Source organism: Archocentrus centrarchus, chromosome 15 (genome assembly GCF_007364275.1).
Source record: "Archocentrus centrarchus isolate MPI-CPG fArcCen1 chromosome 15, fArcCen1, whole genome shotgun sequence".
Lineage (NCBI taxonomy): Eukaryota > Metazoa > Chordata > Actinopteri > Cichliformes > Cichlidae > Archocentrus > Archocentrus centrarchus.
The window spans coordinates 2,295,116-2,318,150 of record NC_044360.1 but is presented as its reverse complement, the minus strand read 5'-3'; the positions used below and the strand labels follow the sequence as shown (position 1 = coordinate 2,318,150).

The 23,035-nt window shown below is 42.8% G+C and overlaps 1 protein-coding gene across 1 annotated transcript; it reads right to left on the bottom strand.

The window, feature by feature from the left end:
- Positions 1–2,763: 2,763 nt before the first annotated feature.
- Positions 2,764–10,167, bottom strand: fgfbp3 (fibroblast growth factor binding protein 3). Its single transcript, XM_030748017.1, has 3 exons — positions 10,074–10,167; positions 5,028–5,304; positions 2,764–3,913 (listed from the first exon to the last, which is right to left on the bottom strand). Exons 2-3 carry the CDS (start codon positions 5,297–5,299, stop codon positions 3,475–3,477), a joined length of 711 nt encoding a protein of 236 aa, XP_030603877.1. The 5' UTR covers positions 5,300–5,304; positions 10,074–10,167; the 3' UTR covers positions 2,764–3,474.
- Between the last annotated feature and the right edge of the window lie 12,868 nt (positions 10,168–23,035).

Sequence of the window (23,035 nt, the reverse complement as noted above, 5' to 3'; positions counted from 1 at the left end):
AACTGTGAGGTTGGTCCAACATAACATCAGGACTTAGAGCCAAACCACGCAGACTTATCAGAGCTTGTCTTTGTGTTATTTATAGTTTTATTTCATTCCAGTGTTTGTCTTCGATTCAGCTCGGGTTCCAGACTGGGGTCACTGGTTTCTGTTTAAATTGTTAAAAATGCCTCCGTGACATCATCACAGAGCGCCCAGCTGCTGATGCCAAGGGGGAAAAGAGAGAGCAGCATTACAGACTTCAAACTTGCCATTTTGTAGCTTTATTATCACAGCTGATGGTGACTGTAGCGGGGATGGCGGGGGGCTCAGAAATGATTGAGGACCACTGACTGGACTCGGTGCTGGTGCAGGTTGGAGCCTCAGCTTTCTCCACATTCAAAGATGTGTTAAGAGTTTTCATCATAAATCTTTAATTACTGCATAAATTTAGAAAAGAGAGGCATGAAACAGAGGCTTCAGAAAGTTGCCAACTCACCATTGTTATTGGAGGCAGAAGGGCTGGTCTACTGGGATTTCCCACCCAGCCATCTCTGGGGTTCACAGAGAATGGAAAATGGAAGACAATGATAACACAAACAACCACTCATTACAATCAAGGTATGCAGAAGATCATCTCTGGACACACATCATGTTGAACCTTGAAGCAGATGGGCTATAGCAGCAGAGGACCACACCAGGTGCCGCTCCTGTCAATTAGGAACAGAAGACTGAGGCTACGAGTTACATGGATCACCAAAATTGGACAATAGGAGATTGAAAAAGGTTACCTGGTCTGATGGGTCTCGATTTCTGCTGCAGCACTCAGGTGGTAGGATCATTTGGCATAAACAGCATGAAAGCATGGATCCATCCTGCCTTGTGTCAGCAGTTCAGACTGCTGGTGCTGTGATGGTGTCAGGAATATTTTCTTGGCACACTTTGGGCCCCTCGATACAAACTGAGCATTGTTTAAACACCACAGCCTACCTGAGAATTGTTGCTGACCATCTCCATCCCTTTATGACCACAGTGCATCCATCTTCTGGTGGCTGCTTTCAGCAGGATAATGCACCATGTCACAAAGCTCAGATCATCTCAAACTGTCTCATTGGATACACCCAAGATACACTGTATCGCCAAATTCACTCCCCATTCAAATCATTGAATCCAGGTGTTCCACTTCCACAGCCACAGGTGTATAAACCAGCACCTAGGCATGCAGACTGCTTCTACAAACATCAGTGAAAGAATGGGTCGCTCTCAGGAGCTCAGTGAATCCCAGCGTGGTACCGTGATAGGATGATACCTGTGCAACAAGTCCAGTTACAACTAAATATTCCACAGTCAGCTGTTAGTGGGATTATAACAAAGTGGAAGCGATTGGGAACGACAGCAACTCAGCCATGAAGTGGTAGGTCACATAAAATCACAGAGTGGGGTCAGAGGATGCTGAGGGTCATAGTGCACAGAGGTCACCAACTTTCAATCACTACAGACCTCCAACCTTCATGTGGCCTTCAGATCAGCTCAAGAACAGTGAGAGCTTCATGAATGGGTTTCCATGGCAGCTGCATCCAAGCCTTACATCACCAAGTTCAATGCAGAGTGTTGATGCAGTGGTGTAAAGCACGCCGCCACTGGACTCTAGAGCAGTGGAGACGTGTTCTCTGGAGTGATGGATCATGCTTCTCCATCTGCCAATCAGAGGGAGGAGTCTGGGTTTGGTGGTTGCCAGGGGAACAGTACCTGTCTGACTGCATTGTGCCAAGTGTAAAGTTTGGTGGAGGGGGGTTATGGTGTGGGGGTGTTTTTCAGGAGTTGGGCTCGGCCCCTTAGTTCCAGTCAAAGGAACTCTTAATGCTTCAGCAGACCAAGACATTTGGGACAGTTTGATGCTCCCAACTGTGTGGGAACAGTTTGGGGATGGCCCCTTCCTGTTCCAACATGACTGCACACCAGTGCACAAAGCAGCTCCATAAAGACATGGATGAGCCAGTTTGGTGTGGAAGAACTTGACTGGCCGGCACAGAGTCCTGACCTCAGCCTGATAGAACACCTTTGGGATGGATTAGAGCGGAGACTGTGAGCCAGGTCTTCTCTCCAACATCAGTGTCTGACCTCACAGATGTGCTTCTGGAAGAATGGTCAGAAATTCCCATAAACACTCCTAAACCTGTGGAAAGACTTCCCAGAAGAGCTGAAGCTGTTATAGCTGCAAAGGGTGGGCCCACATCATATTAAAGCCTCTGGATTAAGAATGGATGTGACTCAGGTTCATGTGTGTGTGAAGGCAGACGAGTGAATACTTTTGGCTGTATAGTGTATACTATGTGATACTGTGTTGATATTACTTCGATAAAAACCACAAAACTCCAAAATTGTTTATCTTTTATGGTCATTATATCATCCCAGTTTAATGACTGGAAAGAATATGAACTTTTACGGTGCATGTGTAGACCAATTAATGTTAATCACATGATTAGAAATGGGGAAATATTTATTTTAAACACTTTATTGTAGAGTTACACAACAATTGTTAACTGATTTAGAAAATTAAAGTCATGCAAAGTTGGTAAAAAACAAATAGAATGAAGCTAGTAATCACTATTCTCATTGACTGATTGTTGCCCACAAAAGCATTAATTTCACTTATTATCAGACAGTTTGGACATGACACAGTTTATAAGACTCAATTCTTTAGTTTCACCTGATTTCTAGAAAACAGCTACAATGACGAGACATCGAAATTCTAAATATGCTCAAACAAAAACTGAAATCTAGTAGAAACAGATTGGTTTATTAGAGGAACTTAACATGAATCATTGGGTTTGAAATTATTGTAAAACCTTTGAAAATCAACAGAAATGATCAACAGAATTTGAGCAAACTTTATGTCTCAAATACCACACCACAGTGCCGGGAGTCATTTCTTGAGGAAATGGGAGTTGGACTAAAAACAAATATTAAAAGTTAAAATAACAGCAGCACACATCTGAAAACACTTCGACACACCCACTGATAAAATGCTGCCCCCTACTGGTGCAAAGTTTAGTTCAAATTTCCAAAAGGTTCCTGTGAAGGATTACGAAAAGTACCTTCACAGGACCGGCTCTTTCCAATGTCAGCTTAAATTAATGGTCTATAATGACCTTATAATAAATTAATAGCTTGAACATTAATAGCTTTGATTGTAATGATTTTTGCATAATTTATATTACCTGGTTGTAATTATCATTCCATTATAACATGTCAAAGTAGATGCTACGGGGCTAATAGGTTAAAGAAAAATTCTATAAAAAGATGATATTACCAAAGTTTTTAAGACCAAATACAATAAAGTGGGGTGTTTTCTTATTAATAACAGCTCCATGGTGAAAGAGAGAATGTTATAAATGAGCTGCCTGATGTTTCCCATGAGATTCAGAAACATAATTTCCAGTGTTGTTTTCAGATTGTGAATTCGCACCATCATAAATCCAAAATAATTTCTAATTAACCTTCAAAGAACTTGACAAAGAACGAGCAGATGGAGTGCCAGCCCTCGCTGCAGTAAGCCTGCACCGGCTCCATGTCGTTCTGCATTCCCTCCTCATCCTCAGCCTCAGTCCTTTCCTCCCTCTTCTTCTTCTCCTCTTCCTCCTCTTCCTTCTTCTTCCTCTTCTCCACTTTCCCTCCACCTACGCTCTTCCCAGCTGGTTTTTTCTTCCCTTCTTCCTTCCCTCCCTTCTTCTCCTCCACCCCGCTGCGCTGAGCGAGCTTCATGTGGGCCTCAGCTGGTGCCTTCTTGCAGGTTTTGGCCTTCAGGACTTTTTCCCCTTCACAGGCATTCTGCCTTTTCTTCAGCTTTCCCACGAGCTGCTTCCAGTACTGGCTGGACTTCACCCCATAGGCCTGGCAAAGGTCTGGTTTCCCCGCATAACGACACCAATACCTGGAGGAGGAGCACAAAGATTGAAGTCAAGAGAGTTCAGCAAAAACTGAATGATGGTTGGACAGACGGTGATGTGTCCTGCTGATGTTTCTTGGAAGAGTATTTGTCTGACTACTGTATTACTTGTTTCCATGTGCAGATCTGTTACATAGCATAATGCAATGTAAATACGAGTTACTGACATTAATAAAATGGGTACATTTGCACATGTCAAGTGAATTTATATGTAACCGCATTTAAAATAATAGCTGTTAGACAAAATGCAGTTGAGCTGAAAGAATAAGATAACATAAAATAATAGAATAAAAATTTTAAAATATGATATGGCAGACTTCTTTGTAATAAAGCAGCTGTCACATTTATCCAGAGAGCGACTGTCAAACCCTCCAAGGCTGCAGGCTGCCTCCCTTCACTTTAACAGAGGAGTTTGCATTTATATCAGTGACTCTCCTTCAGCCGCCTCTCAGTGCTCTGAACTGTCATACTGTTTCCAGAGAGAAACACACTCAGCTCTTTTTCCACTGCACTCACTCCCTCATTGTGTACACTCATTTTTTACACTCATTTCCACTAATGTTAATGGACTGTGTTGTTATTATCAAAATGAATTGGCTGCATCTTTGGATATCAGTGAGCTCACTGTTCTTAAATCACCTGTAGTGGTGAGTATGGAAAGCTCTCTGTGGGAGGGTGAGCTTCAGGAGTGAATGATTATAACACAGCAGCTTAGCTATACTTGACTTCAAGTATTTCCCCTCTAAATGTGTTTATACTCAGTACTAAGCCTTAACAGGAAAACCTGGTCTCACAACATTCCCATAACAAAAGTGAAACCAAAGAGTGGTCCCAGGTAAAACTGATGGTGCCATCTCCATCTTTCTACACATGGACTTTGTCCGTTAAGTGTAAGGAAATATGTGTCAGGACTTGTAATGACTAATGTGCATGGTAGAAGATTCCTGAACTTACTGAAACTCAAATCTCATATTGAGGTTTTAAAGGATCCATTCACTCTGTTTTTGTTTGGTTTTTCCAGCATCTCTTAGTACCTCTCCTTTCCAGAAGATTACCAACAGATACTGAGAGATACTATGTAACGCTAAGTGTTGCTCACCTCTGCAGGTCTCCTTGTATTTCAATGCTGCAGTTGACCAGCAGGCTCACCAGACCTTCACCGGATGTCTGCCAGATGCAACGGTGGCCCTGCTTGGTGGTGAGCTCTCCGGAGCCGGGCACTGAGCGATTTCTGGGTCTCTTGGCCGGTTGGGGCGATGTGGGAGGCTGCCGGGGTTTGTCGGGTTTGTCCTGGCCTGGTTGGCGTTTGGCCTCAGTGAGGATGGGGACGAAGAGGAGGAGGACGAGGAAACAACATGGCAGGACACTCATTGTGGCTGTTTTTGGAAGATAAGAAAAGTTTTGAAAGCTGATAATTCTTCTGAAACACTTTTAATCTGCAATTATATTTATTAACAGGCAGAGTAGGTTGGAGATTGGTTGGTGATGACAATCAAACCTTTATGAACTAAAACACCAAAGTAGAAAGAAATGACTGTGACATTTATCAGCTGGGCAGACGCTCCACTCCAGCTCGTTAATCATGCTGCTTTGTACCTACAACATAAATAAACAGGCATCTTGTAGCTCTGAATTTTTAATTGTAATGTTCTTGATTGTTTTAAGTAACATAATCACCACCCTTATGAGCCAATGGGAGGATGAGGACTAGAAAATGATTGTGGTTTGGGTTAAAATGCAACAGTTGCCACTTTTTTAAAATCTCTGGTTTCTTTGTAGTTTTGAGTGGACAAAAAAAAAAAACAAAAAAAAAACTGTTTCTGACATGAAATAAATCCCAGCTGAAATAAATCACTTCCAAATCTGTGTGGTTAAAAAAAAGAGAGTTTGTGTCCTTTAACACAAACAGATTACTTTTTCATGGCACTGTGAGATGGGAATCAAGTATTAGTGTCATATTTTCACAGCTTAACAGAAAGTCCTGTGATTTTGTTTCTCCAAGCACTCTACTTCCTGTCCCCATAAAATTTCAATGAATGGTAATTGATATTTATGATGTAGAAGTTTTTGAATAAATCTACCCTTGAATTATATTCCGTCTCAGGTTTCCTGCATTTGGATCCTGCCTCCCACACTGCTGGACTGTGACACAGGTGTCTCCGGCTCCTCCCACAGTCCCAAAATACGCCTGTTAGGTTAACTGTGGGTCATAAATTGACTGTAGCTGTGAATGGTTGTCTGTGTTAGCCCTGATGGCCTGTATAGGGTGTACCCTGCTTCTCACGCTGTGGCAGCTGGGATAGGCTCCAGCCCTCCCTGGATGGATGGATGTTCAAGATTTTAATCAACTTCCAGAACTGAAAAATAAAACCAAAAGCTGCAGTTTCTCTAATGACCAAATGAATCTGAGGTGATTATTATTATTGGTTCACTTGGATAGGTGGCTGTTGGTAATTACAGTCCCTGCACTGGTCCTTTCGACCGACTTGAAGCATTTTAATGCAAATATCTGAGAAAAGGTTCATATCATCCAGTATTTTATCTGGTACTTAGCAGTGATTAGCAGGTATATGCGCACAGACACAGTTTAGTGTACAGGTTGCTTAGTATTAGCAGATAATTTAGCACTCCACCCTCTTGTCATAATATGTTCACTTCCAACATGGCAGCAGCTAAAATGCTAACAGTGCTAGCAGTGAATCAAAATGCAGAGTCCAGAAACCAACATGTGATGTTACTGTGGTTATGTCAACCTTTTGATACAGTCTGTGGTTTGTATTAACTTTTTAAAATGTACACTTGTAAACACCCCCCCCCCCCCCCACCCCATAGGAAGAAGATTCTTCTAATGCCTTTTCCTTCGTTCATTACTCTTAACTTCCTGTGCTCCACCCATCGAATTTATTTACCACAGAACAGAAACATGATTTGTTTCCAACTCCAAAGGAATAATTGAATAGAAACCACAATTAAACTTTAATGACAGTGCAGAAGAACTGGGTCAGTTCAGCTTTAATCAGTGCAGGAAATTAGCACCATAGCATACAAATGACTGGACATCTCTACGTTTATTTTTGATGCCTTTCTCATCCGAATCCTGAAGCACTGAGTCCCAAAGACCATCCGGACACACGAGTGTTAAGCGTTAAAAAATGGACAATGGACACTCAGCGGGGTGGGAGTCTGTCAGTGGCTCATTGAAAATCATCCAAGCGTCAGAAACACTCCCCCCGAGAAGAGTCCAGCTCAGACGTGTTGTTGTCAACAAATTCACTGAAACTGAATGTTTGTCATTTTAGATGCATTTTTTTTTCTTGGATTTTATTGTTAAACTTTTGACTCATTTCACCTCCTCTCTGCTCTCAGTTTAGCTGTTATGAAAACAAATCTGAATTATTAGAGGAATGGCTCCTGGCACATCCACAGGTCAGTGTCATAAAACCCTGTGCACTGTGTGGTTAATGATGCAGCGATTTTTGTGATCAGCCACAATGAGAGCCATTAATAATGTTTGTGTTGTAATTAAATGGAAGATTAAATCACAAGTACATCAGGCTCCTGGGGATCACAGTGGGTTTTGTTTTGCGTGAGCAGAATCAGACACAGTTTTCCAATCAGTAGAATATTTTGTTAATCCATCAATAAAGCCAAACAGACACATCGACTGGGTCATAAATACAAACTGCCATTTTAGGCTTCTTTTAATTCTAAGAGTGGAAGTCACAAAGTAACTCAAGATACAGTACTTTCATGTAAACGTGTAAATATTATATTAATCCTTCTATCCATCTGTTTTCCATGTCCAGGTCACAGGGACAACAGCCACCTCCTCCAGCTCTTCCATGGAGACACTGAAGCGTTCCCAAGAAGGCCGACACACATAATCTCTCCAGTCTGCCTCTGAGTCCAGAACATCTCACCTAGGAGGCGCACCGGAGACATCCTGATCCTGGTCAGATGCTTAACCAACCTAACTGTCTCCTTTTGATGTGGAGGGGTAGCTGCTCTACTCTGGTCCCTCCCAAATAACCAAGCTCCTCACCCTATCTCTGAGGGAGTTAGAATGAGATGGCATGTATCTGCGAGCTGGAGGTTACCTGCCGATAAAGCCAGAAGAACCACGACATCTGCGAAAGGCAGAGAGTTGATTCTGAGGCTGCCAAACTGCCAACACTTAGCTGCACCTACAAATTCATAAGTGATGAACAGACCAGTAGGAACAGGTCTGATTTATTCCCGACAGCGGGTGTACCGAGACCGACTGGCCTCCAACAACAGGTTTCCACAGAACAACCACTTCAGTACCCACAAACGCAGAGTGTAGATGTCGTGTCGAGCTGGGTACAGCACACCTCTCATCATTATTTCTGATTTGGCTTTCACCACTAACAAAATCCACAAGGACACCTTTACTACAGGTGTCCCTACGAGTGAGTCTTCCACTCACTTTATTATTTTTTTTACCTGTATGTGGATGTGATACATGATCCCTTTTAATAGTGGCATTACAGTCCATACAGGTCAAACAAAGAGAGTTTCCAGAGGGAAGAGAATCTAATTTGGAGGTTCATCATACAAATATATATCTGTCTCTACAAGATTACAAGAAAACCGTGAGGCAAATCAAGAGGATTAAGAAACATTTTGCCAACAGCAGGGTCGCTAAACCAAACGTGCCAATATTTCCTCACCACATGTTTAAGGGCATGGGGGAGAGGGTGAAAGAGAAGGTAAAACAATGGAATCTCTTTTGAGCAGGATGCTTCAATGCCGGGTCATTTCTATCCATTTGTCTGGCACTAGAGAGCCGTTCATTAAAAATATTTGGATCATGCTGTTTTTCCCAGAAACAAGAACACAAAGCTGCTTTTTCAAACTCCTCCTCAGTGCTGCAAATCCTTCCTATCCACAACAGCTGCCTAGAAGGTGAACTCTTCTTCAGAGGGCATGGAGGATAAATCATCATGTAAGCAAACCTCAGCACCCTCAAATGTCCTAAAAGAGCTGGTCCAGCGTTTCACGACCAGGATGGAAACCACATTGTTCCTCCTGAGTCTGAGGTTCACCTCTCCAGCACCCTGGCATAGACCTTCCTGGGGAGGCTGAAGACTGTGTTTCCCATGAAGTTTGAGCTCACCTTCCAGTTTTCCTTCTTAAAAAGCAGAACCAGCACCCATTGTTACCATCTTATAAAAGATGAAAGTAGCCACATATGTACTGTTTTTAATGACCAGCAGGGGGTGACTTCTGTGGTTGCAAAAGCCTGATTTGTGCCTATGATCAAACAGCCGTGCTGATCATCTGATTTATGGCCACATTTAGAGTAACACATCTTTAGGGCGGGGCTAAACTGTGCGCAGTCCTGCAGGTTCTCAGTCAGATCCACCCCTCGTTCTTCACGGCCAGTATCAAAACACAAAGATAACAAAATTCTAAAAACAAGGCTCAAATGTCCGTCTTTAACATGTAGTCTGTTACAGTAACACAAGAAACACTCCGAAGTCTGACTTACATGGAGCCAGTTTATGCTGGATGGACATCATTTCCATTCCATTACGATGCAGCACACAAGTTAATACAGGTAAATGATTATTTAACTATTGATTCTTGTGACAAATAAAATGAATACAAGTAGTACACACTGTAGTTCCTGAAAAGATCCTAACCATCCTCCCAGCTTCTAAAGTTCCCACATCATCACCTCTGCTTTCTGCAGTTTGAGTGTTCAAAGAGAGCACGTCACCAAAAAGGCTTCCTGAATGTTACATAGAAACAACACACCAGCAGAATTTATAGTTTTCCTCCACTTCTACACTAATATGGTGCTATTTGCCCCCCCCTTCCTTTTTTGTAACATCTTTGACACATCAGACCGTTCTGTTATTACAGTAAATCTCACATTTCCTCTGCAGCTTTTAATCAGAGGGTCTGAGAGACAAAAACAAAGACAGAAGCAAAAATAATCCTCCTTTAAGCCCCCCCCCACCCCCCAACCCCCCAAGTCCAGCCAGGCCACCCCTCTCCAGTGCTGCCCCATCAATAAGTCCTGACAACAAAAAAATGTGTCTAATATGTTGTCAGATAGTTTTATGAAGGAGTGGAAATGCAGAGTAGGTTAGCTGTTCATGAGCAGAGGCCCTCTTACCATGTGACGCTCCTCGGCTCTGAGTCGCTTTGAGAATGAGGGGCCGCAAACACTCAGATAAAAGAGGGAGAAGAGGAGGATAAAGGAGGAGGAGGAGGAGGGAGGGAGGGAGTTGGGGGGGGTCTATACGAAGAAGTCTAAAAAACAAGGACACCTCCCACATTCATCCCACCCCCTACCCCGTGCCCCCCCATATACGTGTGTGAAAGCAGCACAATGGCCACACTTGCCAAGGTTTCTCGCTCGGTGCCACACTGAGGACATTTTGAGGGTTTGGATGCATCGGTGTCATTCAGCTCAGAGAGAAAACACTCCTTTGTCCTGAACTGGACAGTTTTCTCTTCTCAACCTGCATCAGCTGCACAATCTTCTTTATTTGAACTCTACAGTTGCAAAGATTTGTTGCAGCTATTTCATTAATCTCTCAATCCTGACATATTGTGCTGTTTGCTTCATTAAAAAATTGGAAATGAATGTGTGAAACATCACAGAGATGCTCTTTGTGAATCTTTCCCCAAACGTGATGTTTCTGTGACATAACCAACACAGGAGGAAAAGCTCATTTGGCTGCTGACAGTGTAATAGTACGTTTACATTCAATGGCTATCAACTATTAAACAACACATATTCTGGGCAATATGGCCCGACAGGCTGAGCAGCTCACGGCTCGCATATTTAAGTAAATATTCAAATGAAATGTGTTATACATGAGAAGGAGGGATTTTAGACCAACAGCGACATCATTACTCACTGATCTGTCTTTTTTATCATTAACTTGTGTTTTCACCAGTAACAATAGAATAACACGCGGTCGTGTCCTTTCAGTTATCTAAATGAGTGCTGATTTTTCAGACAAAAACACTCACAACAGACGTCCACACAGCCTGCAGCTCAGTGACGGGCGGCTAAGGCTCCGCTGTAATGATGAGGGCCAGAAGAAGCTGGTTTACAGTGCAGCTCATTATTGGAGCTCATTACTGCCATTTTTGCCACTGTTTGCTAGAATAACTCGAGGAGCTTCCACAAAGGCTGAAAAATGACACAAACACTGAAGGGTCAATAACTGCAGTTCTTCTAAAAGCCACTTGAGGCAAAAGTGAGTCCATGGCTGACTTTTGCAGCCGTGCTTAAAGGTAGACGAGTAATATGAGGATTTTGTTTTTTATGAAGCTTTTGGCACTTCTGCAATGGTGCTGATTGGTCAAAACGCTCAATTTAGCAGCTTTAAGCATGTGTACAAAAACTGTCTCTTCTCTACAGCTAATCTTTTTCCCCTTTATGCTAACTGTATGGGTTATATGAACATTCACCTCTTGTTTAGCACTAATTAGCTGGTATCTGTGTCTGTGTGTAACCATGCTGTCTATGGCTGCAGCTCGCTAACCAAACTAACTAGAACCAGCACATAAAATAGCACTCAATCCTCTCTTCACCTGTGGTTCAAAAAAAAAAAAGATGGTGGCAAACTGCTATACATCCATCTTTAATATACAGGTAATGTAATTATGATGCTGTCACTTCATGCCTGTGTGGTTTTTAACTCTAATCCATTTTTTGGGTAACAATGGCATTTTTATATATATACAGCAAAAAGAATATATAACAATTTCTTATTCTTATTAAGTCTTCTAAAATAAAAGTAAGAATTTGAAACCCAAAAGATTTAAAGTTTAGTAGAAAAGCAGAAGTTTTCTTTTAGATTTTGCATTCAAATATGACACCATCTCCTCTTATTACAGGTAAAGCTGTTTATATATGAAAACTTTTTAACTGCAGGGAAACAAACACAATCTTTCCTCTTGAATGTGAGTGTGACTTTAACTGGTGCAGATCCAGAAGTCTCTGCAGCACAAAGCTGCAGTGATCTTAAAGAGGGGAATAAACAGAGAATACGCCAATGACTGCTGCGCTGCTAAACTGCATGTATCTCCAAAATGATCTATAATGCATAATGTGTTGCATGAAAGAAACTCAAAGTCATTTCTTTCTTTTTCTGCTGGCCTGAGTCTGTCTCTCCTCCCCTCTGTCACTGTATTCATAACGCGAATTCAGCCCACGGCGAGATGAATGAGGAGAATTTTCTCTCCTCTCTGGGACAAAGCCTCGTGCAGGAATCTGGGTCACAGCTTAACCCCCTGCTGACACTCTTGTCATCAGTGCCCAGCTCCTTCTCATTCAGCACAGGGGTTGGTGGGGCTCCGAGTGCGCCTCTCTCTTTGCCCCTGTGAGCGCTGCCAAAAATCTTCTTGGCCAAAGAAGGAGGCTCTGAAAAACAAGTTGATCACGGTACCCATGCCGTTCCGCCCAGTCTGAGCCAATCAGGAACAAATTTGTCACCTTGTTTTCAGTTATAAGTGCTGAGCGGCATCGCTCTGATGTGCATTGTTTACTCCTGGTTTTACGAGAAGCAGATAGTGGTGTCAGTGTTTGTGTGGAGCTTGTGGAGGGGAATGAATAATTTATAGAAGGATCAGCTGTCTTCCTCTTTATTTTTAGAGCTTTGTTTGTCAACCAGAAGTTTGTATTTATTTTTATTTTATTGCATCGCATTTCCAATCAGATAAGGCAGTACTGAAAACAAATTCTGCACCCAGTAAAATTAGAACTGTTGCCCTGGAGAAATACTCACTCCAACTGCTCCTTTACTTGAACTGGCCACCAGGGTGCAGAGTATCTCCAAAGTTAGCCAACAGGAAAAGTTGTTTGTCTGTTTGGACCAGTCAGTATGTGAACTGCTTGCACAGAGTAAATGGACTCAGCAACTTGGGGTTAAGTATCTTACCCAAGGATACATTGGCATGCAGTCTGGAGTAGCCAGGAATTGAACCGCCAACCTTCTGATCAGTGGGTGACCTGCTCTACCTCCTGAGCTACAGCCACTCCTGTAACATTTACTTTACACTCCAGTTGTCTTTGTGTCAGACTGACAAATCTATGCCACCCGCTCTCCTTTTAGCTTTGATTTGGCTTCCTCCACTTCATTAGGAAATATGTGGCTCCTCAGCTTAAACACTGGAAACCACATGTTATCCACTGATCCCCAAATAAGTTCTGCATCTGACCTCATAAACAAATTTCCCCGACCTGCAATCAAATATGGGCTCAGAGCTTCTCTAATACCAGGTGGCAAAAACACTGTCAGCTAATGGTGTGTGATCACACCCAACACAAAGCAAAAGCTTTGTGTTGGGTGTAACTGGGCCACACAAAGCAAAAGCTTTGTGTGGCCCAGTTACATGCAAAATCTATGCAAGGAAGCTAAACGATGGCAGACGACTCAAAGAGAAGCAAATCCGCATTTGCACAAGTTATAATAGTTCAACTTGGATGGAACATTCACTTCCCTCTGCACTGCAAAAACCCATCAGCTGGGATTCTCTCATAAACTCTACCACATCTGTTCCTTCCCTTCTCCTCTCTATTAATGTGCTTGGACACAGAGCTCTGTGAACAGCCAGCCTCTTTAACAGTGACCTTTTGTGTCTTGCCCTCCTTGTGCAAGGTGTCTGTAAATGTCCGTTCTGTGGTGAAAAGTTGAATCTATGTTGTTACCATTTATGTACAATAGAGGGTGCTGCAGCCTAGTTGATAATGAGCTGTGCCTTCACTAAAAAACCGAAAAACAAGAGTTAGGGAGGTTTTTGGCGCTTTTCCTGTGTTCGGGGTTGGAATATCCTGCAGATGAGAGGAAGAGGAAGATGCTCTTCATCTTTGTGAATCGGAACTGGTAGCGCACATTTGTCAGAAAGCAGCTCAAGGAGGACTCGTAGCAGCACAGCAGGAACTTTAGCTTGATCGCCTTGCAGCCCTTGGACAGCGGAGCGAGGTACATGTTTAGAGTTGTATTAGTTCACAAAGTTTGTACTTTATGTAATATATTCATGTTCTGAGTTAATCAAAGGCACCTAAGCAAATGTATTTATGTTTTCTTTTAGTTTTCACGGTGTATTTGGTGCACTCCAGCAATATTTGGGTTTGACTGAAGTAAATGTGAATCCACTGCACCCGTCGAAGCTCTCCGTGTTTTCTTGGGTCTGAGGGTCTGCTACAGTGAAAACTCGTCGCTGAGTGAAAGAAAGTCCCACGGTAGATCAGCGTAACCCACGTCAGTCGAGCGAGGCCTGTGCGACAGCCGAGAGAGACTCTGCTACTGTGAAGAATCATTACTCCTTCATCACTGTTCTTCATATTGAACTCTGACTTGGCTATTCGCAAAGGTTCAGGTATTATACTCCGTAAGGACTTTGCTGATAACAAGATCGAATTACCTGCACACTAATTCAGAGTTTATTGCCTCAAATGCAGTTGTGGTTTTATCATTTTAAAGCTACATTGTATGTGCATCAGGTAAATGCTATTCCTTAAATTGTATGGGTTGTTTATCTTCCAAAGTAACTTGTGGTATAACAGCAGTATTTACAGTCAAGATGTGGTTGCTAATTTGTGTACCTACATGGTTTAAATGTCTGATCTGAGCGTTGTTTCTAAATAGTCTTAAAGTTAAAGCAACGCTCATTGAAATTTAAGTCCAGACATTACAACAAAGAGCAAATACACACATTAAAGGAAAAATGTCGTGCCCTGCTGAAGAACCCGACAACATAGAGCAGCAAGAAGTGAGATCCAGCAATCGTGAAAGATGCCTAACCGAAAAGGGCAAGGAAATGCATGAACAGGATGCAAGGAAAAATGAAAAGGCATTTGACAGAGCATATAACTCCTGGAAGGAGTCAGCTAAAGAAATAAGAACAAAACTAAAGACTTTCTGTTCACCCGAAGATTTAAACAGTGCCAGCCATGAGATAAGGGACAAACATACAGTTGTACAACAATATTATGAGCCTATTCGCCGCAACCAAAGCATGACCCCAAACATAGTCAAAAGAATGGATGCCTGTACTGTGCTTACAATGGACATTTGTGAGCTTATTGGTAAACGACAAGAAAATATTGATCAGCCCTTTAACGATCACCTTGAAAAGGAAAGGGTAAGGGTAATGCTAAACAAGAATGACTATGGCTCTGTGTTTGGTGATACAAAAACTGAAACATCATTTCCAGATAGTTCAGTTGCACGCTCAAAGGCAGATTCCACAAGCTGTCAAGAGGCAGAAGCTGAATTTGCAGCTAAAATAGAACAAGCAAAGGCCACACAAGAGATACTTGCACAGCAAACTAAAGTCAACCAAATGGAGAATGAATGGAAATTAAAGGAAAATGAGGCACTAGCAAAGTTAAAACAAGAAGAATTGGAAACAAAGTCAAGGCTTGAGCAGGAAAAAATTAAACTACACCAGTTAAAGGCAGACAGTGAAGTGAAAATAGCAGCAGCACGAGTAAGAGCTTTAAGCACTTTAAACGACCCTGAAAACTGTGATCTAGCATCCTGCCACAACATGGAAAATGCTTTAAATGACCCTGTCAGCGTGCCACAGCCCTCCTTAAATCCGTTGGCTCCATCATTTAAACATCACCACAGCAGTGCAGAACGAGAAGAACTTAGCTTAGCTGAAGCGCTTGCAAACTCCCTCACCTTAAACAGACTTCCTGTACCTGAACCAGCTATCTATAGTGGTGACCCTCTAAAGTTTGTTGACTGGAAAGTATCCTTTATGGCACTAATTGGCAACAAACCCTTACCTGTGTGTGAGAAAATATTGTATCTAAAGAATTATCTTGCAGGTGAAGCACGAAAGGCAGTAGAGGGATATTTTTTTTGTAACACTGAGGCGTACCAGGGCATCTGGAATGTTCTACAAGAAAGGTATGGCAGTCCATTCATTGTCCAAAGAGCATTTAGAACCAAGCTTGCAAAATGGCCCAAAATAGCTGCTAACGATCCCCTGGCATTGAGAGAGTTTGCAGACTTTCTCCAAAGCTGTGCAGAGGCTATTCCCCAAGTCAAGGGCCTGGATATCCTCAATGACTGTGAGGAAAATCACAAGCTTCTTAAGAAACTGCCTGACTGGATAATACGGAGGTGGAGTCGCATTGTAGTGGAGGAGCTAGACAAACAGCAGGAATATCCTAGCTTTGCTCACTTCACCCAGTTCATACAAAGGGAAGCTAGAGTGGCTTGCAATCCTGTTGCCTCACCATTCCTAATGAATGAAAAAACTGAGGAGAGACACATTAAAAGAGCTAAAGCATTTAGTACAACTGTTCAGACAAGGCCTCCCTTACCCACAGTGGTCACTCCTAAACCTAAACCACCTTGTTTGTTTTGCAAGGTTGAATCACATGGCTTAACCAAGTGTTCTACCTTTGCAGCAAAAACCAATGATGAAAAGAAAGTTTTCATTCGTGAAAATCATCTCTGCTTTGGATGTTTGAGAAAGGGCCACGTAACTAAAGAATGCAAGGGACGTCACTCCTGCAGTAAGTGCGGTCGACGTCACCCCACCTGCCTGCACACAGAGAGAGTAAAAGAACCAGAAGAAAGAAGAACTGAGGCCTCTGTGCCCCCAGCTGAGAGTGCAAACAAGGAAGTGCATAAAGTTATGACCCATGTACTCACGAGAAAAACATCTGCCACTTCCAGCATAGTACCAGTTTTTGTGTCAGTTGCATCTGAGCCACAGAAAAAAATACTCACATACGCCATGCTTGACACCCAGAGCGATTCTTCTTTTATTTTAGAAGATTTAGCCTTGGAGCTGAAGGTGGATACTCAACCAGTGCATTTAAAACTCAGCACAATGACTTCTGTTGACACGGTTGTGGCGAGTAAACTTGCTAGCAACTTGCAGGTGCGTGGCTTTGACTCTGACACCCATGTCAAAATAAAACAAGCCTACTCTCGTGACTTCATCCCAATTGACAAGTCTCATATTCCCACTAGAGAAACTGCACTTCATTGGCCACATCTTAAAGGCCTAGCCAATCAGCTACAGCCACTACAGGACTGTGAAGTGGGCTTGCTAATCGGTTATGACTGTCCATCAGCACTAGCTCCCCTAGAGATTGTCTCAGGACAGCTAAATGAGCCTTTCGCACAAAGAACCATACTTGGTTGGAGTATCATTGGGTCTGGCAATCCCCACCTGGACAGAGAGGGAAATCAGAGTTATGTGCACCGAATTACAGTCAAAGAAATGCCCACACCCTCAGCTGCTGATGTGCTTAAAGTCTTAGAGTCAGATTTCAATGAGAGAAACTATGAGGATAAGTACGTATCCCAGGATGACGTTCGTTTTTTACACATCCTCAGTGACACCATAATACAAAGAGAAGACGGACACTACCAGATGCCCCTTCCCTTCAAGGAAAATAAACCACCAGCCCTTCCCAACAATAAGAGGCTAGCCACAGTTCGGCTGCAACACCTAAAGAAAAGGCTAAAGGCTGACAAACAGTATCACGAGCATTACCGCACCTTTATGAGTGGCATCATCAGCAGTGGTGATGCAGAACCAGCCCCTCCTGTGACTGATGATGAGATTGCATGGTACATCCCACACCATGGGGTGTACCACCCCAAAAGGCCAGCAAAGCTAAGAGTTGTCTTTGATTGTTCTGCTAAGTTTCTTGGCCTCTCACTGAACGATACTCTTCTCACAGGTCCTGACATGATCAACTCATTGGTGGGAGTGCTCTGCCGTTTCAGAAGGGAGAACGTAGCTATAGTCTGTGACATCGAAAGAATGTTCCATCAGTTCTTTGTTTGCCCTGTGATGCGAAACTACTTACGATTTCTGTGGTGGCCCGATGGGCAATTAGACACAGAGCCCAAAGAGTACAGAATGGCTGTGCATTTATTTGGTGCTAGTTCTTCCCCTGGATGTGCTAACTTTGGCCTTAAGCACCTAGCACAACAGCACAGATCTGAGTACCCAAAGGCCTCAGACTTTGTTGAAAGGAGCTTTTACGTAGATGATGGGTTGACGAGTGTCCCTTCAGTCAAAGAGGCTCAAGAACTCATCACTGAAACGCAAGCCCTTTGCAAACTTGCAGGTTTACGTTTGCACAAGTTCAATTCCAACCAAAGTGATGCTCTCTCTCATCTTGCATCCTCAGAAAGAGCCAACACAACAGAGTTACTCAACCTCAAACCTGAGACCACATCGGAAGGTCACGTGCTCGGAATCCAGTGGTCAATCAAAAATGACACTTTCAACTTCAACGTAAACACAAAGGACCACCCCCCTACTCGCCGGAGCATACTGTCAGTCATCTCATCGTTGTACGACCCACTAGGATTTGTAGCTCCTTTCACTTTAAGTGGCAAAAGTATTCTACAGGAGCTATGCCGTAGGGGCACCGAATGGGATGACCCCATTCCCGACAATCTGCGTTCATGGTGGGAGGACTGGAAAAATGGTCTGGAAAGGCTAAAATCAGTCACAGTACCCAGATGTTACCATCCACCAGAAGTAAAAGACATTGTTAAAGTGGAACTACATCACTTCTCTGATGCCAGTAACATAGGTTATGGGGCATGCTCCTACATTAGGTTCAAAAGTGACGACAACAAGGTACACTGCAGTCTGGTTATAGCTAAAGCTAGAGTCGCACCTACCAAGGTTACAAGCATCCCACGACTAGAACTCTCTGCTGCAGTCACCTCAGCCAAAATGAGCGTTATGCTAAAATCAGAGCTTGAGATGAACATTGATGAGGAGTTCTTTTGGACCGACTCCCAAGTAGTCTTGGCCTACATCAACAACGAGGCACGAAGATTCCAAATCTTCGTTGCAAATCGTGTACAGCTGATTAGGGAAACTACAGATCCCAAACAGTGGCACTACATTGACACAGCTCAGAATCCAGCAGACCATGCCTCTAGAGGCCTTAATGCATCAGAGATCATGACAACCTGCTGGTTGTCTGGCCCAAAGTTCCTGTGGGAACAAGAGATTTCCTACTCAGCCTCCCCCTCGGCTGAGTTGCTGGTTGGAGATCCAGAAGTTAAAGCAGCCAAAACCTTTACAACTCAAACAAGCAAACAAGACACCATGCTCAGGCGTTTTGAAAGGTTTTCCAGCTGGTCAATGCTCCTTAAAGTGGTTGCAAGAGTGAAACGACTGAGACCAAACAAAACCCAGTTTGGCAATGTTGTAACAGCGGATGAACGCAAGGCAGCTGCTGACATAGTAATAAAACTCCTCCAGCAGCAAGCGTTTTTTCAAGAGCTGAGAATGTTGAAGGCGAGTGATAGCCTCCCAGGCTCAAGCCCCCTCTTTCAACTGGATCCCATTATAGATCAGGGACTTGTCCGGGTTGGCGGAAGACTAAAGAAGTCAACACTCTGCAAGGGACTGAAACACCCTATTATTCTCCCAAAAGACCATCACATTACCATTCTGATCATATCTCACTTTCATGCAAAGATTTGCCATCAAGGTCGAAGCCAGACGCTCATGGAAATCAGAGCAAATGGATTTTGGGTGATTGGTGGGAGTAAAGAAGTTGCAAAGCTAATAAGCAAATGCGTGCAATGTCGAAAACTTCGGCGGCCCACAGAGGAACAACGTATGTCTGAGCTGCCGAAGGAACGAGTTGAAGTCTCAGGTCCTTTTACTTACTGTGGAATGGATTGTTTCGGACCATTCACCACCAAGCAAGGCCGCAAAGAGCAAAAGAGCTATGGACTTCTTCTTACCTGCCTCTCTTCACGTGCAGTCCACATTGAAATGTTAGAGAATCTGTCTACGGACTCTTTCATTAATGCCCTAAGATGTTTTATCAGCTTAAGAGGGGCTGTCTGTAAGCTGTACTGTGATCAAGGTACAAATTTCATTGGGGCCAAAAATGAACTAAAGGAGGCTCTCAGAGAATGTGACAAAAATATTCTGGAGGCATTCCTGGCAGATAAGCAGTGTGAGTTCATATTCAATGCACCATCTGCTAGCCATGCCGGAGGTTCATGGGAACGACAGATTCGAACCATCCGTAATGTTCTCAATGCCACTATTGCGCAATCACAAGGCAGGCTGGACGATGCTTCTCTAAGAACATTATTTTATGAAGCAATGTCTATAATCAATGGCCGACCACTAAGCGTTGATGGAATCAATGACCCTAAGTCACCTGAACCAATAACTCCAAACCACCTCATATTAATGAAGTCAAAGGTTGCACTACCTCCCCCTGGAAAGTTTTTGAAGGAGGACTTGTACGCAAGGAAAAGGTGGCGCAGGGTGCAATATCTAACTGAACAGTTTTGGAGTAGGTGGAAAATGGAATACCTTCTGAACATATCTACAAGACAAAAATGGCACCTGCCTCGTCGAAATCTTGAGGTCAATGACATCGTCATTATAAAGGAAGACATGCTTCCCAGAAATCAATGGCAACTGGGTCGAGTTGTGGAAGCACCACAGGAAGATGATGGTTTGGTGCGCAGAGTCAAGCTTCAAGTTGGTGATCGAAATCCAACAAAGAAGCAGGGTACAACACACAAACCTCACCTAATTGAGCGACCTGTTCAAAAGCTTGTAGTTCTTTTAGAAAGTCACTAATTGATGTTTATTACGCTCACATCAGACATTACAATACTGAAGGTTCATGCGTGATGTTAACTGTCCTCTGTTTGTTCATTACTTCTTTAACGTACATTTGTCATGCTGAAAATCATGCATGAGTCATTGTTAACATATTTTGTCATACATGATTTGGTGGGAGTGTAAATGTCCGTTCTGTGGTGAAAAGTTGAATCTATGTTGTTACCATTTATGTACAATAGAGGGTGCTGCAGCCTAGTTGATAATGAGCTGTGCCTTCACTAAAAAACCGAAAAACAAGAGTTAGGGAGGTTTTTGGCGCTTTTCCTGTGTTCGGGGTTGGAATATCCTGCAGATGAGAGGAAGAGGAAGATGCTCTTCATCTTTGTGAATCGGAACTGGTAGCGCACATTTGTCAGAAAGCAGCTCAAGGAGGACTCGTAGCAGCACAGCAGGAACTTTAGCTTGATCGCCTTGCAGCCCTTGGACAGCGGAGCGAGGTACATGTTTAGAGTTGTATTAGTTCACAAAGTTTGTACTTTATGTAATATATTCATGTTCTGAGTTAATCAAAGGCACCTAAGCAAATGTATTTATGTTTTCTTTTAGTTTTCACGGTGTATTTGGTGCACTCCAGCAATATTTGGGTTTGACTGAAGTAAATGTGAATCCACTGCACCCGTCGAAGCTCTCCGTGTTTTCTTGGGTCTGAGGGTCTGCTACAGTGTCAAAGGTCATCTTTTGGACAACTGTCAAGTCAGCAGTTTTCCCCATGATTGTGTAGCCTACAGAACTAGACCAAGAGACCATTTAAAGGCCTTTGCAGGTGTTTGAGTTAATTAGCTGATTAGAGTGTGGCACCAGGTGTCTTCAATATTGAACCTTTTCACAATAATCTAATTTTCTGAGATACTGAATTTTCATTAGTTGTCAGTTATAATCATCAAAATTAAAAGAAACAAACATTTGAAATATATCAGTCTGCATATAATGAATGAATGTAATATACAAGTTTCACTTTTTGAATGGAATTACTGAAATAAATCAACTTTTTCAATGGTATTATAATTTTATGGCCAGCGCCTGTACATTTGTAGCTGGTAAAATATACAGCATACACAATATGCATTATATGGGTGGGGGTGTTATAAATAAAATGTATATGTACTGTATGCATAAAGTGATGGCAGTGGAGGTAGAGTGTCCAAGTGACTCATGTCACGATGTGTTGTACAGTCTAAATGCTGTTGGGATGAATGACCTGCTAATGCGAGGATTCTGCTGTAAACTCTAGATTCTCCCATAAACTCTGGATTCTCCCGTAGACTCTGGATTCTGCTGTAGACTCTGGATTCTCCCGTAGACTCTGGATTCTGCTGTAGACTCTGGATTCTGCTGTAAACCCTAGATTCTCCCGTAGACTCTGGATTCTGCTGTAGACTCTGGATTCTCCCGTAGACTCTGGAATCTGCTGTAGACTCTGGATTCTGCTGTAAACCCTAGATTCTCCCGTAGACTCTGGATTCTGCTGTAGACTCTGGATTCTGCTGTAAACCCTAGATTCTCCCGTAGACTCTGGAATCTGCTGTAGACTCTGGATTCTGCTGTAGACTCTGGATTCTCCCGTAGACTCTGGATTCTCCCGTAGACTCTGGATTCTGCTGTAAACTCTAGATTCTCCCGTAGACTCTGGATTCTGCTGTAGACTCTGGATTCTCCCGTAGACTCTGGATTCTCCCGTAGACTCTGGATTCTGCTGTAAACTCTAGATTCTCCCGTAGACTCTGGATTCTGCTGTAGACTCTGGATTCTCCCGTAGACTCTGGATTGTGCTGTAAACTCTAGATTCTCCCGTAGTCTCTGGAGGAGGGGTTTATTGACATGAGCTGGAACTGTATGATTCAACTTTACTTTTAGATAGAGAAAGAAAGCAAAGGAATGTACTTGGAGAAAAGTTAGCAACATTGACAGATGTCATGGTATGTTGTGAAAATATGTTTTGTAACTTCAGCAACCAGGGATCAGACAAGGCCTCTAGCTGGATGTTACTGTAACAGAACTCCGGCCGTTGGATCGATTCCTCCTCGTCTCGTGGGCTGTTAGCATGTGAATCTTTGTGGGTTTCCAAAACAAATGTATTCACAGAAAGTGAAAAGTTGCTCTAAGTTTGGTGTGAATGCACTGTGAGACCAGAAGGTACTAAAAAAGTTATGTGAAACATAACAAACAAAGATATACCATCAATATAAATTGAATTATATGCAGACACTCTCTCACTTCAGGCGTCTGATTCAGCAGACCTACCATTTCAGTGAGAGGAGGCTGGAGAGCCGGCAGTGGTTTATCAGAGAGAAGATGCTTTGTTTGTCGTGTCTTTTTTTTTTTTCACATGTTTTTAATTTCACTTATATTTTCTGTTTAGATTCAAGCACTGAAAACGTTTCGTTCAGTCAGGGAAAGATGTCCTTTCACAACATTAATATTTGTCTGCCACAACCCAAAAGGACACCTGTGACAGTA

Coding starts and splice junctions, on each gene's coding strand:
- fgfbp3 (XM_030748017.1), bottom strand. CDS start 5,299: ATGAGTGTCCTGCCATGTTGTTTCCTCGTCCTCCTCCTCTTCGTCCCC. Junction 3,914..5,027: donor ATACAAGGAGACCTGCAGAG/GTGAGCAACACT, acceptor CTCCTCCTCCAG/GTATTGGTGTCGTTATGCGG.